This window comes from Asterias rubens, chromosome 1, assembly GCF_902459465.1.
Source record: "Asterias rubens chromosome 1, eAstRub1.3, whole genome shotgun sequence".
NCBI classification, from domain to species: Eukaryota; Metazoa; Echinodermata; class Asteroidea; order Forcipulatida; family Asteriidae; genus Asterias; species Asterias rubens.
The window spans coordinates 14,653,155-14,668,199 of record NC_047062.1 but is presented as its reverse complement, the minus strand read 5'-3'; the positions used below and the strand labels follow the sequence as shown (position 1 = coordinate 14,668,199).

The 15,045-nt window shown below is 38.2% G+C and overlaps 1 protein-coding gene across 3 annotated transcripts in view; it reads right to left on the bottom strand.

The window, feature by feature from the left end:
• The window catches only part of LOC117289430 (kinesin-like protein KIF26B), a 59,993-nt gene extending 48,928 nt beyond the window's left edge, over positions 1–11,065 (bottom strand). For all 3 annotated transcript variants that reach the window (XM_033770554.1, XM_033770572.1, XM_033770580.1), the window contains exon 1: positions 10,884–11,065. In XM_033770554.1, the coding sequence (XP_033626445.1) occupies positions 10,884–11,005 (122 nt within the window). In that variant the 5' untranslated portion in view covers positions 11,006–11,065. The remainder of the gene's footprint in view (positions 1–10,883) is intronic.
• Positions 11,066–15,045: the final 3,980 nt, after the last annotated feature.

Sequence of the window (15,045 nt, the reverse complement as noted above, 5' to 3'; positions counted from 1 at the left end):
GATAGGAAAGGGATAAAGAATCAAGTTTAGCCATAAATTAGGATGTAACTTAAACACTTGCCACCCACACTGTTGCCACCCATGTTTTTAAAACAACAGAGAGACAGTTATTTAAAAAAAGGAAATAAAGCAGAATTTGTGTTTTCTAAAATGTCAACATCTGAAGAAAAACAAAATAACAAAATTGAATAATAAATCAATTTTGAAGATACAATTTGAAGGCTCAATTTTTATTTGAAAAAAGTCAAATATTACAATTAGTCCAAAAATTTTGTCTGACAAGGCAACTAACCTTCCATTGTAAAGCTCCTCAAAAAGGTCAGTTAATTTGAAATGGCAATCTTGTCTTAGTAATTACCAACTGCGAATCACAAGGATTTTCACGTCCAGCTTTACAGGGGGGGGGGGGGGGAGGTAAATCCAGAAGGGGCGAAACAATGATGGAGTCAGCGTTCTTGTAATCCATGTTACTATCACATCATTGTGAGCAACAGTGATGACAACTTCCTCTCACCCACTCGCCATACATCACTAAACCAAAGCCTGGACCAACCATTAACACAAATCATCTCATCATCATCACATCTCACTGCCCCCCTCTATCAACCACACCTTCTTGAGGACCAGCCCAAATTGAGGTACTCAGCATGGATGCATTATGGACCTCTACCAATGCAAAGAGAGTAGCGTAATCCACATGACTCATATGTGTTCAGAGAGGATATTACCAAGTGATGAAAAGAAACTGATAAAACTGTTGAAACATCATCAGGGGATTTTTTAGGTCAAAGAATACAGAGGTGATTACAGTTTCATGCCATGATTGAAGGATATGGTTACTTTGACTGTTTTCAGTGAACTATTTTCCTTGTATAGCCGAGAAAAATGCTACACAAAATGTGCAAGTTGCTACTCAAAAAACATTACTTGCTACTCAATATTGGCATTCACTGTGCACAAAATCTGTTCAGTCAAAATATTTTGCAATGCATAAATCGCTGGATGAAATCATTCATTGGATGTTTGCCATTATGCTAAAAAATAAATAATAATAATAATTATAAAGACTTAAAGCGCACATATCCACCCTGCCTGGTGTCCAAGGCACAGTCAAGCCAAAACCAAAACGTAAGAAAACAAGACGCAACCAAATTAGTCCTTGAAAACCTGTGACATGAGATAAGTTTTGAGAAGAGATTGAATTTTGTGGTACAAAGACAAAATCTGAGGATCTGAGATTAAGTGGTAGAGAGTTCCAGATGCGTGGCGCGGCTGAACAAAAATGCTGTCTCTCTTTTGACTCTTCGTGGAATGGACTCACTGACCCAACCTCAGTGATGAGTAAAGGACAAGTCATCTTCAATCAAATCTTATTGGATTGAAGATTTTAATCAGGCCATTAATGAATCCATGGTATAAAGGAAAACAAAGCACACCACAAACAAATTGATCTAATAATAGCTGAGCGGCTCATAATGAACATGAGCATAACTGACTACTGTCAAATTTGTACTGCATGCGTTCAGTAAAAGTTATCACCATATAAATGAACAATGCAAATAAAGTATCGTTTTAGTCATTCTAACTTCATGGTCAGGTCAAACAAAGCAGACACTTTAGAATGAGGTCTGATTCCTTCTCTTTTTACTGAGAAGGCAATTCCTTCTTTTCTTTATTTTTGTAGGTTACACCAATCACGCTAGTCACTCCTACAAAATGCCTTATATTTATTCAAGCAACCCAGATCACTTTCTCTGACAAGAGAGTTGTTTCAATCGAGGCAAGTTAATCCGCCAGAATCCATCCACACATACACATTTGGGTCCAAGGGATACTAACATCTCCAACGTCTCAAATTTGAAGAGTGTTATTTCTGAATCTTACACGCACTTCAGTGCTCACTTGGCCGTGAAATTGTTCACAATGACGCCTGATGAACAAAAAATGAGTCAGAATCTGTAATCAACAGTTGCCATGATATTTTGCAGCCCCCATGCAGTTGCGGACTTTGACGTCAGAAATTAATGAGGCATTATTTATAAGCAGCTGAGATATTTCTCCTCTTAATCTGACCAATTTGTCAACAATCTCTTATCAGTGTTTGATCATAAACATGGCTGAAATAACGCACTCAGATAATCACGAAAGTATTAAAAAAGCAACAAATCGTTGGGTTTTTCTTTTTCGTTCCTCCTTATTTGGTCTTAAAGATATTTGAAGAGAGTGAATAACTTTACAAAATCCAACAAATAAATACAAAAGATCTATCAATACTGACAAGCAACACAAGCGCACTTCAATTCCCTCTAAAATATTAACCACTTTACAATAACTTTCTCGCCCATTCATACCTCTCAACCTTAACCTGACACAAAGAAGTATCAGTTTTCCCTCCGAACCTTTTAGCTTCTTTCCCTTTTACATAAAGCCAGGAGTTGACTGAAAAAAAGCTGAATAGAAACGAAATGAATTTGCGTCATCCCTATCAATATCATTACATTGAGTTTCATCTGATTCAATATTTGACCAGCGTATAGAGTGTCATCTTGGGTCTCATCCTGAGTGGAATTTCAGCCAGGCTCGTGTAGGAACTTGAGGTATATCATCCGACAGCGAGCGACACCGCGTCTGAGTTGATGTACAAAAGCATTATCACATTATCGGATCGCCAACGAGAAGATTCAATGATGCAATAAATAATAACAATAATAATAATAATAATAATAATAATAATAATGAGAACTTATAAAGCGCACAAATCCATCAAAGTGCTCATGGCGCTAAATACAAAGAATAATATTTACATGTACAATAACCAAAATTGAAACGTAAGCCTAAGCTAAGAAGAAATCCAGAACATGTTGAAGAGAAATACAATGTACATGTATATATTGGTAGTATTTCTTTTTCACAGAAGGAGTGCATCACATAGAACCTGACTGCAACTGTTGTATGTACTATTTGGTAAAGGTTTGCGGTAACACCATATAATAATAATCTCTAAATGAGTTGGGGTGGTTCTGAAATGAACACTTTCAACTCGACGTTTCAGAACCACCCCAATTAATTTAGAGATTATCATTGTAATGGTGTTCCGCAAACCTTTACTATATCTGATTTCCACCATGCAAAGTTTCAAACCCTAGGTGTGTACAGTACTACTATTTCACTCCTGAAAAAATAAAAAATAAACATTACACAATAATTTTAGGGCCTTTATATCTGCCACTATTCCTCCGTAATCCACTGCATGGTTTTGTCAACATTTTTTGTGTGTAGAGATAGATTTCACAGATTTCACAGATCGGAGTATTATTGATGGATTTCTGAGTCGTAATAGCCCAAACACTTCAGGGACATTGTGTAGGATTAAAGGTTTTGCAATGTTTGCTCATACATCCATGCTAACAAGTGATGTATCGATCCTGTAAACAGTTGTTGTCACTTATAGGATTCTTTGGATGAGTCATGTGAGTTGAAGACAGGTTTGGATTTCCTTTAGCAAGACAACGCTTCAAGAATACTTTACTCTCTCAATATCACTGTCTTTGACTCGAGCACACAGTACAAACCAGATTAAGCAGAACATCATTTGGGTTTTTATTGTAAGGTCAGTGCTTTTTGAGTCTTATGGGGAAAAAAATCCACAGGGCCCAATTAGTGGCGCAGAATTGTGACGCTTACAGCACCCTGTAATTGTACAGCACAAGTATGTATGGGACCTAAGCACAAAATTCCACGATAAGCAGATAAATTAAACTGGGCCCAGACCTTGAATCTTGCATAATGTTGAGAGGCTAGTCCAAAGATAAAACCAAAACAATATTTGTGTTGTGCCCGATGCAATCATTATATCAATGAAATGTTTAGCAAGAAAACTTACAGAAACACAATTTTTCCGCCTTTTCTCTAAAAAGGCTTCCTAATTATAAGTGTTTTATTTGTCTTTTACTTGGTAACAACCTCAGTTCAACTTTTAAGACTCTTAGAGATTCGATCAAAAAAATATATTTGCCCGAAAAGCATCAATCCGATTTCCCACAGATCTACATATAATTGACCTGTTGCATCCAAAGAGTGTTTTATTAAAGTGGACAAACAAGAAAAATTGTGTTTTACCAAAAACATTAGTCCAATTCTCTGGAAAGTTCCTATGGCTAATCTTCTCAAGCCAAAACTGCCTGTAGCCACTTTATCACACACTCAGCAGTAGTGACTTAACTTTTCAATGATATTATATAATACATATCTGCTGGTGTAAAAAGAGCAAAATCCCCAAGTAGCAGAATCCAGAATCCCCAACAGATTGTCCGCCTCGAGTGTCTGCAAACTTTCCCCTGCACCATCTGATCACAGAACAAGGACCCTTGCTTATCTTTACAAGCCATACCTGCCTCAAGGCTCCTTCAGTTAGTACCTTAAGCCAAGGGATACTGTTTTGGGGTTATCAGCGCAATGGCCCAGGGCTAACTGGAAACACTGTGCTTGACGCTAAGCTCTCAGGTGCCATGCTGAAGAAGCTGTTGGCATGGGCGGTTTGTAAAAATAATGTGAAGATAACAAGATTCAATTATAGAGTCTATATCCTTGCTCTATGATTCAATGCATTGCAACTCACAGGCCAATATGCTTCATTTTTAAAATGGTAAGGTCACCAAGACATTGTCTCCTTGAATAAGGGCAAGAGGAAATTGTACATTTCTACTGAAGCATTGCAAGGGCACCAAGGCAATGACACGGGGGGCACACCTTCTTTGCCTCCGTGAAGTATCAGGCCCTCATTCAAAAACTCTCTCAAAGTCAATTCCATTTTTTGAAACCTTTTCAGGTAAACCAACAATAATAATGAAAGATCTGTTTATTAACCATAATGAAAGTCTGTGTGTTCTTTTTGGGGTGTTGGCTAAGGGGGAAGACATAGTGACAGATTTCCCCCCCTCACAATGGAAGTGATTATTTCCAATGTCGAAAATCAACACACTAAAACAGAGAGCATGACTTTAGGTGATAGCGATATCTCTGCATGTTGACAAAGAGATTGTGTGGCGAGTGTGGCTATGACCGACCACACAGCACGCATAGCCCACAGGGACTCATCAAAACACCACCTAGTCAGAGAGAATCGACCATTACTGACTTTTACTGATGATCATGGATTTGACAAATGGGCTTGAACTTTGCAAATACTTGTACCTGGATGCTCTCTGTTAAAGGCTTACGATTTGTTCAACTTAGAAAATGCAGATCCAGATAATGATTTTCATTTTGGTTATTTATCTGATTCTCGATGAACGTTCTTGATTGATAAAGCTTTCAATTCAAGAGGTTGGGTTCAAACTAAACTCCTTTTTAAAAATTTTGTTCATTGAAGTATCAGTAGTCCACCTTCAAATCCTTCAAAATAAAAGTTCCAGAAAACCTGAGGTCCGAAAAAAGAGACTTGAGTTAACATTGACATTAGAGACTAATGCTCTGAAGTTAAATACTGACAGTGAACTGAGTGAACATAGTTTATTTGACATGGAAACCCCGAAGAAACTCCATCGCTTCATTTTGATAAGTTCAGGTTCACCCACTGAATAACACTTGAATCCCGAAATACAGACAATTCATTTCTGACTTTGGTTTCAAAAAGAAAATTATCTGCCAAGTATCTACAAATTTTACCTGTCAGTAGTCTAAATGGAGTCGGATTCTGGTTACAATTAATGTTGTTCCTAGCATTTCATCAATACTCCCCGCCCCACTGGAACAAGCTAACTGCTCCGAATGGATCACCTAACTCAATTTCCTCCGTGTAGCAATTGGGGGGCCTTGCTAGCCCACTTCAAGTAAACGCCAGCAGCACAAAATCAACGCTAAACTGATTGACTGCTTAATTTGGTCCAATTTGCCCAAGAAAAGAATCTGTTTGCATGGCCCAGTTTCAGTGTTATGCCAATCAAAGCAAAGCAGGGGAGGGTTTGGATTCTGGGTACGCCACGTACGGACCCTGCAGTCTCTCCTAGACTGATGGGGCGAGTGTCTGATCTAGAGGGATGAAGTGTACCCTCTGGTCAAAAGACACAAGCCTGTAGTAATCTGGCATTCAGTCTGCTTTGGAGTGCAAATGAGTGGCAAATTTACCCTGCAGCGTGCACAAACTCCCTGCCAGCTGTTTGGAGAAAGTGAGGCCTGTAATTTTGATAGCCAGGCCCCTCCAGAAATATAAAATTGGTTTATTGATGATGTATGGTCTGGCTTACCTGGAGAAATGTATCTGGGAAACGGGTCTTAAATGAATTCCACTGTTAAAGGCAATAGTACTACAAATCTCTATAAAAGCCCAGAGATTGATTGTGCATAACTTTTTCGTTTGAGTAAAGTTTGATGAAATTATCAGTACCAACTACCAAACGTCTTTTGAAGTTTGTTTACCTTTGGTCCATATACTTGCTATTGTTTTTGAGAAAATGTACAGATCCCAACAGGTAATGTGTAACTCCAGTTTGTAGAAAAAGTGTGTGAACTCACCATACCATAGGACTATGACATTATTAGTATACACAAATTCTGCTTGTAAACAATAAAATCATGCTTCAATTTGCTCACATTTCTACACTTTTTCACTCTAATTTTGTTTCTCTGTCCACAAACTAAGCATGTACAGATTTTACCTTAACCATAACCAACTAGTTAAGTGAGATAGATGGAGGCTCACAATAAAGGCCCTTATAACAATCTTTGTCCTATAGTCCTAGGTCTTTCGATTTCATTCTAAACTATTTTAAAACTCAGTACACATGACTTCCTGATCCAGAAGGGGAAAAAGGTGCTCGGCACTATTTATGTGTGCCCTACAAAAGGTCTACAGAGTTGTGTTTGCAGATGTCATAATTTTTCCATTACAGGAACCATTCGCACATTTTGACATTAAATTTGTCTTTCTATGCACTCGTATTATTGCCTTAGCGCACTCAGGTAAAAGCAGCACAGATTTGTGATTTTAGGGTAAGATTGGAAAAGGGTACGAAGGTTGTCTGAATTTGTAACAATATTGTTGCGTGTTGTTTTTGTGAACATTACACCATTACACCAAACACAAAGCGAGCTCAATTCAACAAAAAGAGAGCCCCACACTTGTTCTGTATACATTTACTGTGAATCTCAATATTTTGGTTTCTGCATTTTTGGCGGGAATTCAATGGTTTGTTTTCTTCTCCAAACTCGAAACTACGCACATAGACATAATGGCAGACGTTCAGGCAGAATGGCAGACAGCCAAACATGCCCCTCATGAAAAACTTGCTTTACATCAACAAATAAATAACTGTTAAACTCATATATTTTCTTCGCATGTGGCCAAAAGATGTGTCAACCCAGCTTAAGTCCTGTCAAACTTCGCTGTAGGTTCCCGTTATTATTTCTCAATTGGGCACTCGACCGAAGATGACGCTTCTAAACGTTTTTTTATTCCAAATCTCTCTCAAGTACTGAACAAAGCGTAACAAAGGAGACAGAACAACAGACAGTGTCTCCCGCTTACAGACGGTGACTGGGAACAATAGGTAGCCTTGACAGGTTAAGGTGTCGGCTTGCCTTTACCTCTGCCAGACATAAGGAGTATCCATTCAGATCATTACGGGACAAACATACCAGGGATGCAAGCATGCATAGGGTCGGAGATTCTTCTCTGAATGGGTCCATTCCAAGTTACTTTTGTGTCTTGTTGCTCCATCAATGCGTGTCTCATCTCAAACTCTCTCTTTCCTTGTGTGTGTGTGGGGGGGGGGGGGCAGTTGGCTCTAACAACCAATGAGAAAGTAATCAAGCCTGTCTGGGGGCCTATATCCACCAATCAAGCGTGACCAACCGAAGCCAATACTTGATGGGTAGTCTGCTGGGATTTGAGACTCAACTTTGCCCTGGATTACCTGCTCCAGATTAACTGCACTGGATTACCCAACTTCACACCCTGCCGCAAACTCAAGAAAAACTACTACTGAAGGCAAACATAGTTCAACTCAATGTACGAAAGTAACTTTACACATCTAAACTGGCCTATCCACCTACTTGACAATATGAAATAAAACTTTGGTGAAACCCTTAGAAAAAACCCAAGTCCATTATCATTATTTATTTAATGGGTACAAAATGTATACTTGCAAAATTCTCTGGAAAATAAACTACTTCTGTTGCTAGATCCAACAGTTTAACCACTCCTTTAAAGAAGCGTAATAAATTTTAGAGTCTACCAATTAAATAGTTTTTATTGCTTACAGATTTAACCCAGTACAAATTCTTAATGCGCCAATGCTTAACACGCCCATCATGGAGATACGCCTGTGAATTTTAGCACTTCACTGAAATTATATATCCACATCAAAATTCATAGGATTGTAAAAAAAAAAAAAAAAAAGTGCGGTTAGACTTCCTGGACACTTCCTTTGAAACCCGTACAAGACCGTGTGCTTTGAAACCTAAAGCCTATAAGTAAAAGAGAAGGGTCAAATCCCTACAGAGGAAAGAAAATACGACCCAGAGAATGTGTCCCTCACTGACCAAAGCTAGTGCTATTGACCACTCAAAGGCTACTATAGTCTCCTGGTCCACGGGTCAAACTAAGGACATATTGCATTATTCTGGAAGCATTTGGGTTTGTCCCTCTTTCATTTAGCTGGTGTAAAATAGGTCAATATGACACCTTCTGGGAGGAGAGAGGGCAATCTCCCGATGGTCTCCCCATTGAGGGGAAACTCAATCCAGGGGATGTTACACCTGATCAGTTCACAGGAAAGGGGTTAAGATTTTAAAACCTGTCAGGGTGACTTTTCATTTCTCCGAGTTTTAATGTACAAACAAGATGCACTGTCAAGATCACTGCATATGTTGCTACTGTGAAGGGAAAATTCGGTCCTTTCATGGAAAAACTAAAAAATGACATTTTGAGAAAAGCAAGTACAGCTTTTTGCCATAAAAAATGGAATGAAAGTGTAAAAAGAGGCACCAATGCGACGTATTCACATTTGTACATGAAGTGTTTTTTTTTTTTTTTTTTTCCTTTGAATGTTCTCAAAGATAAAGTGTGCTTTAAAAGTGCTGTGATATATTATTAAATTATTACATAGTATGCCCCTGAAACTTTGAAATGGAAAACAAAAAAAACGCCCTCAAATTACCCAGAAATGATCTGATATAGAAACAAACACTTTTGATTAAGGCTGTTTTGCCACGCAAGGGCTGACTTGTTCTCAACCTCAAGTAGGAAATGTAACAGGGGAAAAGCTGAAGATTTGAAAATTGGTTTGATTAACATCGAGTCTTTGATTATCGTTTCACCCTTAATTGCTGATGTGCATGCAGGCAGTGCGGTCATGTGCTAGTGTAAGTTGCACTTTGCACTGCCAGCGGAAATACATACAAGTACTTTGACATACATATTCATGTTGGTGATTTGTACACAAACATAACTCAAACAGCAGGGACAAAGTAATTACACCATGGCTGTCCAAATCCCTTTGGGTTTTTGTCTCTCTTCATTTTTTGACTGTCCTTACTATGAAATGGAAAGGAGATTTGGATGATGGATTTGATGAACAAAGTATGGCTTGAAATGTATCTCGGTGGAACATTTTGCAAATTGAAAGAATATCTGAAAGCTGTCTGAGGCTCGGCTCAATCTATGAAATGAGAAACCAGGGACTACTTCAGAGTAATGGCAAATATTTCAGCCTACCCAGACTTTTTTTTTTCCTCCTTTTTTTCTTCTCTGTTTCCTTTTTTTAACGTAGGCTAATAATCAATTCCATTACTTAAGCAAGTTTAGCATATCCATGTAGCACAATATCCGTTGAGCAGAAATAAGCCAAATTTGAATATGACGAAAATGCACGTTTTTCCCTCTATGGCATCACTTAGGGAAAGAAAATTACAGACCAACAAATATGAGACAAGTTCACCAAAGTCCAGTCAGAGCCTACATCTTAGCAAAGCAAGAAAAAAACGTCTCCACTCAATTTATCACGTTTACAAAAACCTCATAATAACTTAAAGAAATACAAATAAATACAAAAGTTTTCGGACTGATTCCGAGTGCCTGATTAAACTTGAGCCTAGTCCTCCCTCAAGTGTGGCTTGCTCCAGACGGCTAAATGATCATCTGCAAGATAGACACTAAGTATTGCCTACAGGGGCTTGGCAAGGGATATTAGCAGATGCTGCCTGCCAGCTTTGCGTAATTACAACAGGATGTAAAAGCAAATCTACCAAGGATTACTCGTCCACTACCGCAGATGGAAAATACTACGGTAGCAGATTAGTCTTGTGTTGGCCACTGTAAAACGTCAGCAGTTATACTCATCAAAATCCTGAGCCGGCCGTCTAGGCGAGCGCGCAGGTCGGTAAGGAGTTGCGAGACGGCCATGGCAGGAGAGGGTTGGTGAAGGCGTTAACATTCAGTTGTGGCAAAAGGGCAAAGTAATTTGATTTTTTTTAAATCATCGTATTTTTATAATGCCGCTGTCAATTTGGGAATAGGAGACTTTCCAACGCTAGGTGGAAGCAGACATACTGGGTAAATTTCCATTGTTTACGTAGTTCTGAACATGCGCATAATTCTGAGAACAATGGATTTACCCGGTAAGTCTGCTGCCCTCTATCGTCCCAGAAAGTCTCCCATTGGAACGCTGATTACTGTGACCCCCCAGCACTGCAGACTATTTTTGTGATGTTTTAGTCTTGCTCGACTGACTGCAACGTTTATCAAACAAAACATTTGGGCCCCTGTACACAGTCTAAATAAAAGGTTTGTGTTTTACTTTGCCGACATGTTTTAAGACATTCCTTTAACCATACATACAGGACACTTTCTATGCTTTAACAAACATCTGACATAGGTTTCTTACCTTGCGAAGAATGAAGCAGCAGCCGAAGTACCAGCCATGTTGGTTCCCGCAGGTACAGGGATTCCATTGCCAGAACGCAGACCAGCAGGACTGAAGGCTGGTCCGATACCTCCCGTAGACATTGCTAAGCGGTCAGTCTGCTGCTGGTGCTGTTGTAAGTGTTGTTGTTGTTGTTGCTGCTGCTGTTGTTGCATATGCTGTTGCTGCTGTTGCAAATGCTGTTGCTGTTGCTGTTGATGTTGATGTTGCAAATGCTGTTGCTGTTGCTGTTGATGTTGCAAATGCTGTTGCTGTTGGTGTACATGTAAGTGTTGTTGTTGCAAATGCTGCTGTTGCTGCATATGCTGCTGCTGTTGTTTAAGTTGCTGCTGCTGCTGCTGTTGTTGCATAAGCTGTTGGTGCTGGTGATGCTGCAGGTATGTCATACCTTGAGGTAGGTTCTGGGAGGCTGAGGATCGCCCACCAGACATTTCAGGCATGGCACCTTTACTCGTTGGTTGCCCCCCGTAGTTTGCCTGATGGAAGAGAGAAAAGGAACAGCATGTGACAATGTTTTTTTTTTTTCTATAATCAAACAAACAAATTTGGTAGTCTTTGGCTGGTGTATCAATTAAACATACTTTCTGGTGAAGGCCAGACATGCTGATTAAAGTCTACCACCACACTATCTAGGCTAACCAAACACATACCATGATAAATAACTTTGCAAAACAAAGTGATAACGAAACATATTTTCAGTAGTATGCATCGTTTCATTTGTAAGATTTCCTGGTGCAAAAATTTCCATCAAAACGTTGCGACTGTTTTTGTTTATTTATGAACAGATTTAACAGCCAACCTGCACAAGTTCGAATTTAAAAATAGTTTGTTATTTCTACCTTCGTGGTTTTTACTGAAAGCAATACCTTAAATTTCGGAGCACAATCATATGGCAAAATTTAAAGAGAGTAGGCCACTACTTTTGCCACATAGATGAACTTGGATTAAACCTACATGTACAGTGCCTTTAAGCAAATGAGTATTTGTAAGTATTGAAATAAGGTATACAACCTTTGAAGGGAAACATATGACAATCTAATGAGAACTCTTTTATGTTTATGACAACTCTTATACTCTACATACATAGTTTAGATTTGCTGTCAAACTAGCATCTAAAAAGAATATTCATATTGAGGAACTAGACATTAATTAATATTGATAAAATGACAGTTTCATTTTGTCAATATTAATTACAGTTTTTGTGCATTAGATCTGTACATACAAATATGACAGCGTTGCTATTTTTCATTGTGGCACTTGAGCATTATCTTTCAAGTGGAACATTCACAGAAGTTAAAACTACATGAGGGAGGGACTTAAGAACATTTCCTTGAATGGAAAAAAAACCTTAATTTAAGCTAAAACAGGAGGAATGAACACTTACTACACAAAATTACTATGAGACTGAACTGGTCAACAGAGGGGGCTACATAAAGCAGCTTAAAAAGAAACAAGTACAAAGTACACAACACATTTTGTATGGGTGCAGTTTATGCGTTCTCAGGTTGCCTAAATGATGTGAAACCTTATAACAACCTTTCTTCAAGTAAAGTCCTTGCTCTTTGAATTAGATAATCATTGATGGTACTCAGTATTCTAGATTTGTCATTATAAGTTATTTGATGTTGTCATAAATTATTGTCTCCAAAATGCAGACTAGTATCCATCACAGCTTTGACAAGAGTCAAGAGACAGATATTTCATCTCCGACACCTTTCAAGAAGTGAAGCAGCTGATATCAATAATCATCACTGACACCGATATATCGCAACTGCTCGCACAACTCCGCACAAAGTGCACCAAGTTTGACGAGAACAAGGGTGCGAAATCCAGTAACCCAACCTCTGGTAGTGTTAAACCATCAAGTGTTGAGTAATTGCATTCGGTGTTATGATATACAAACCAGCATGGCTGTAATTTATTATTTAAGAAGGATGGATGTTTTGTTATTCATGGCGGTGGTGTGAGTTCAAAACCTCTACAAATGATGTGTTAAAGTTTGTCAACGCAGTTGACTATGGAGAGACTGATTGTGAAAAGTGAAGGACTTGTACATGTCATTTCTAATGTCTAATGTGTCCTGTTAGAAGTTTACACATGTTGTTTGTTTCAATTATCAATCACTTCAATACTTCAATTAATCAGTCACTCATCAGGCATATATATGTAGAGTGCCATAACCCTACTTTCTTATGACATCTTTTCCATGACATCAACGTATACTTATTCCTGAAATTCAAGTTGTACCAACAACAAAAACAACTGCTTTCAAAGACCCTTTCGGGAAACAAACACGTATACAGATCTACGGTTTATGGTTTTTAAATCAAACCTAAAACTGCTGTAGCATTGGACTTCTCATAAACTACTTCTGTACACAACAATGTTGTTATGTTTTCATGTGAAGAACCACTCTTAACATTAAGATTAATTCAAGTTTCTGGACTTCACGATAAAGTCATGAAAAGCTCACATGATGTCACATGATGACACATGATTAAACCCGGAACTGAGAGGAGAGAGTTTGCATTGAACAATTCAATTTTACAACCCCATGCATAAAGCCATGTGAAGTTAACCATTCATTTGTGGTTACCTGACAAGTTTAGTACCTTTTACAATACCACAGTATGCAAATTATCATGTTCTCAAACTTATTTCAATTTTAATAACTTTTTGACACACTTCACTTGGAAAGTCACCTTTGGCCTCACAACAGATGAAAAAATGTCAAAAGTTTTGTTCTCTTACAAATCAATGCGTGTGTATCTTTTTAGGTCTGCTGAGGCCCAATGATTCAAAAAGAAACTAGACATTTTTGACAAATCAACAAAGACATCGGCAAACTTCACAGAAATCGCTGTTTTTTTTTTGTTTTTTTAATAAGATCAAATACTAACCATTGTTCTTTTTTTGCATAAAAATGTTGTGAAGTTTTTTTAAGTGATTCCATTTTTGTTTGTCAGAATTTATTGTGTAGGCCTAGACCTATGACATCGCTGCACGGTTGTTTGATTTGTTTTCTCCAAGAATAATGTATCTAGTAAAAATAGAATTTGAAAAGATTTGATCTTCATTCACAGTCTTACTTTGAGCTATTTTCTCAGTTTCAGTGTGAGCGAGACTTTCATAGTCTATATAGAAAGCAGGCCAGGGCCGACATTTAACTTCACAAAAAAACCATATCAAGTATAACATTCCTAGAAATAACATAAAAGGATTAAAGTGTAAAACTGACAACCACAAACAATCCTTTGAATGCAATGAAACTGATTTATTCCATAACTGATTTATTTCAAAACAGCCGAACAATAAAACAAATTTGAGACCCTGTAATCAATTCCTGAGCACCTTTTCACAACGACAACTATAAATGCCAAAAGGCAAAGTTTCCCTCAACAACTAAATTGACTTCACACAACCAAAAAGTAATCTATAAACCCTATGACATGGGCAATTGAATTCATCTCAAAGAAAAAAGGGGGGAGACAACATCTCTGCAAGGCGTATCTCCAGAATCAAGGATTAACAATCAAACAGACACCATTCCCTCACATTGTCACAAATATAGGTTGCTTTCCTCACCTCTAGAAATGCCCACAATATCTGGATCATGGAATATGAAAGAAAAGAACAAAACAATGAACATAACAAGAGAATCTCCCCAAGCTGTGATCAATCATGGATCAATCAACTACATGTATCTGTGCCCTGGGGCAGTTTTTCAGGTCCATTTCTTCCCAATATCTGGTTCCCAGTGGGGGTGAGGATGGTTCACCAGAAGGTAATCCTTTGCTTTAACGCATAGATGGGTCCCCAATGGCCTGCAGGGGTTTAGGCATTATTTGTGGGGTTTGCACAAAAACTGTCACTCTAAACTCCATGTAAACGCATTTTAAACCTCTTCATGTGTGTCAATGTTTAGAACTAACCACTGGTAAAGAAACACATCAAAGCTTAAGATCAAACCATTTGGCCTTCTCCCATATCCCTAAATCTAAAAGACTACTTATCTTCTTTCATTTTCTAAACTACCTTTACCACAGCCTATTTTGATGATTTTGTTGAGCAGGTCTAACCTTAAAAGTGTCTATACCTTAAACAACATTCATGATCCAATTGA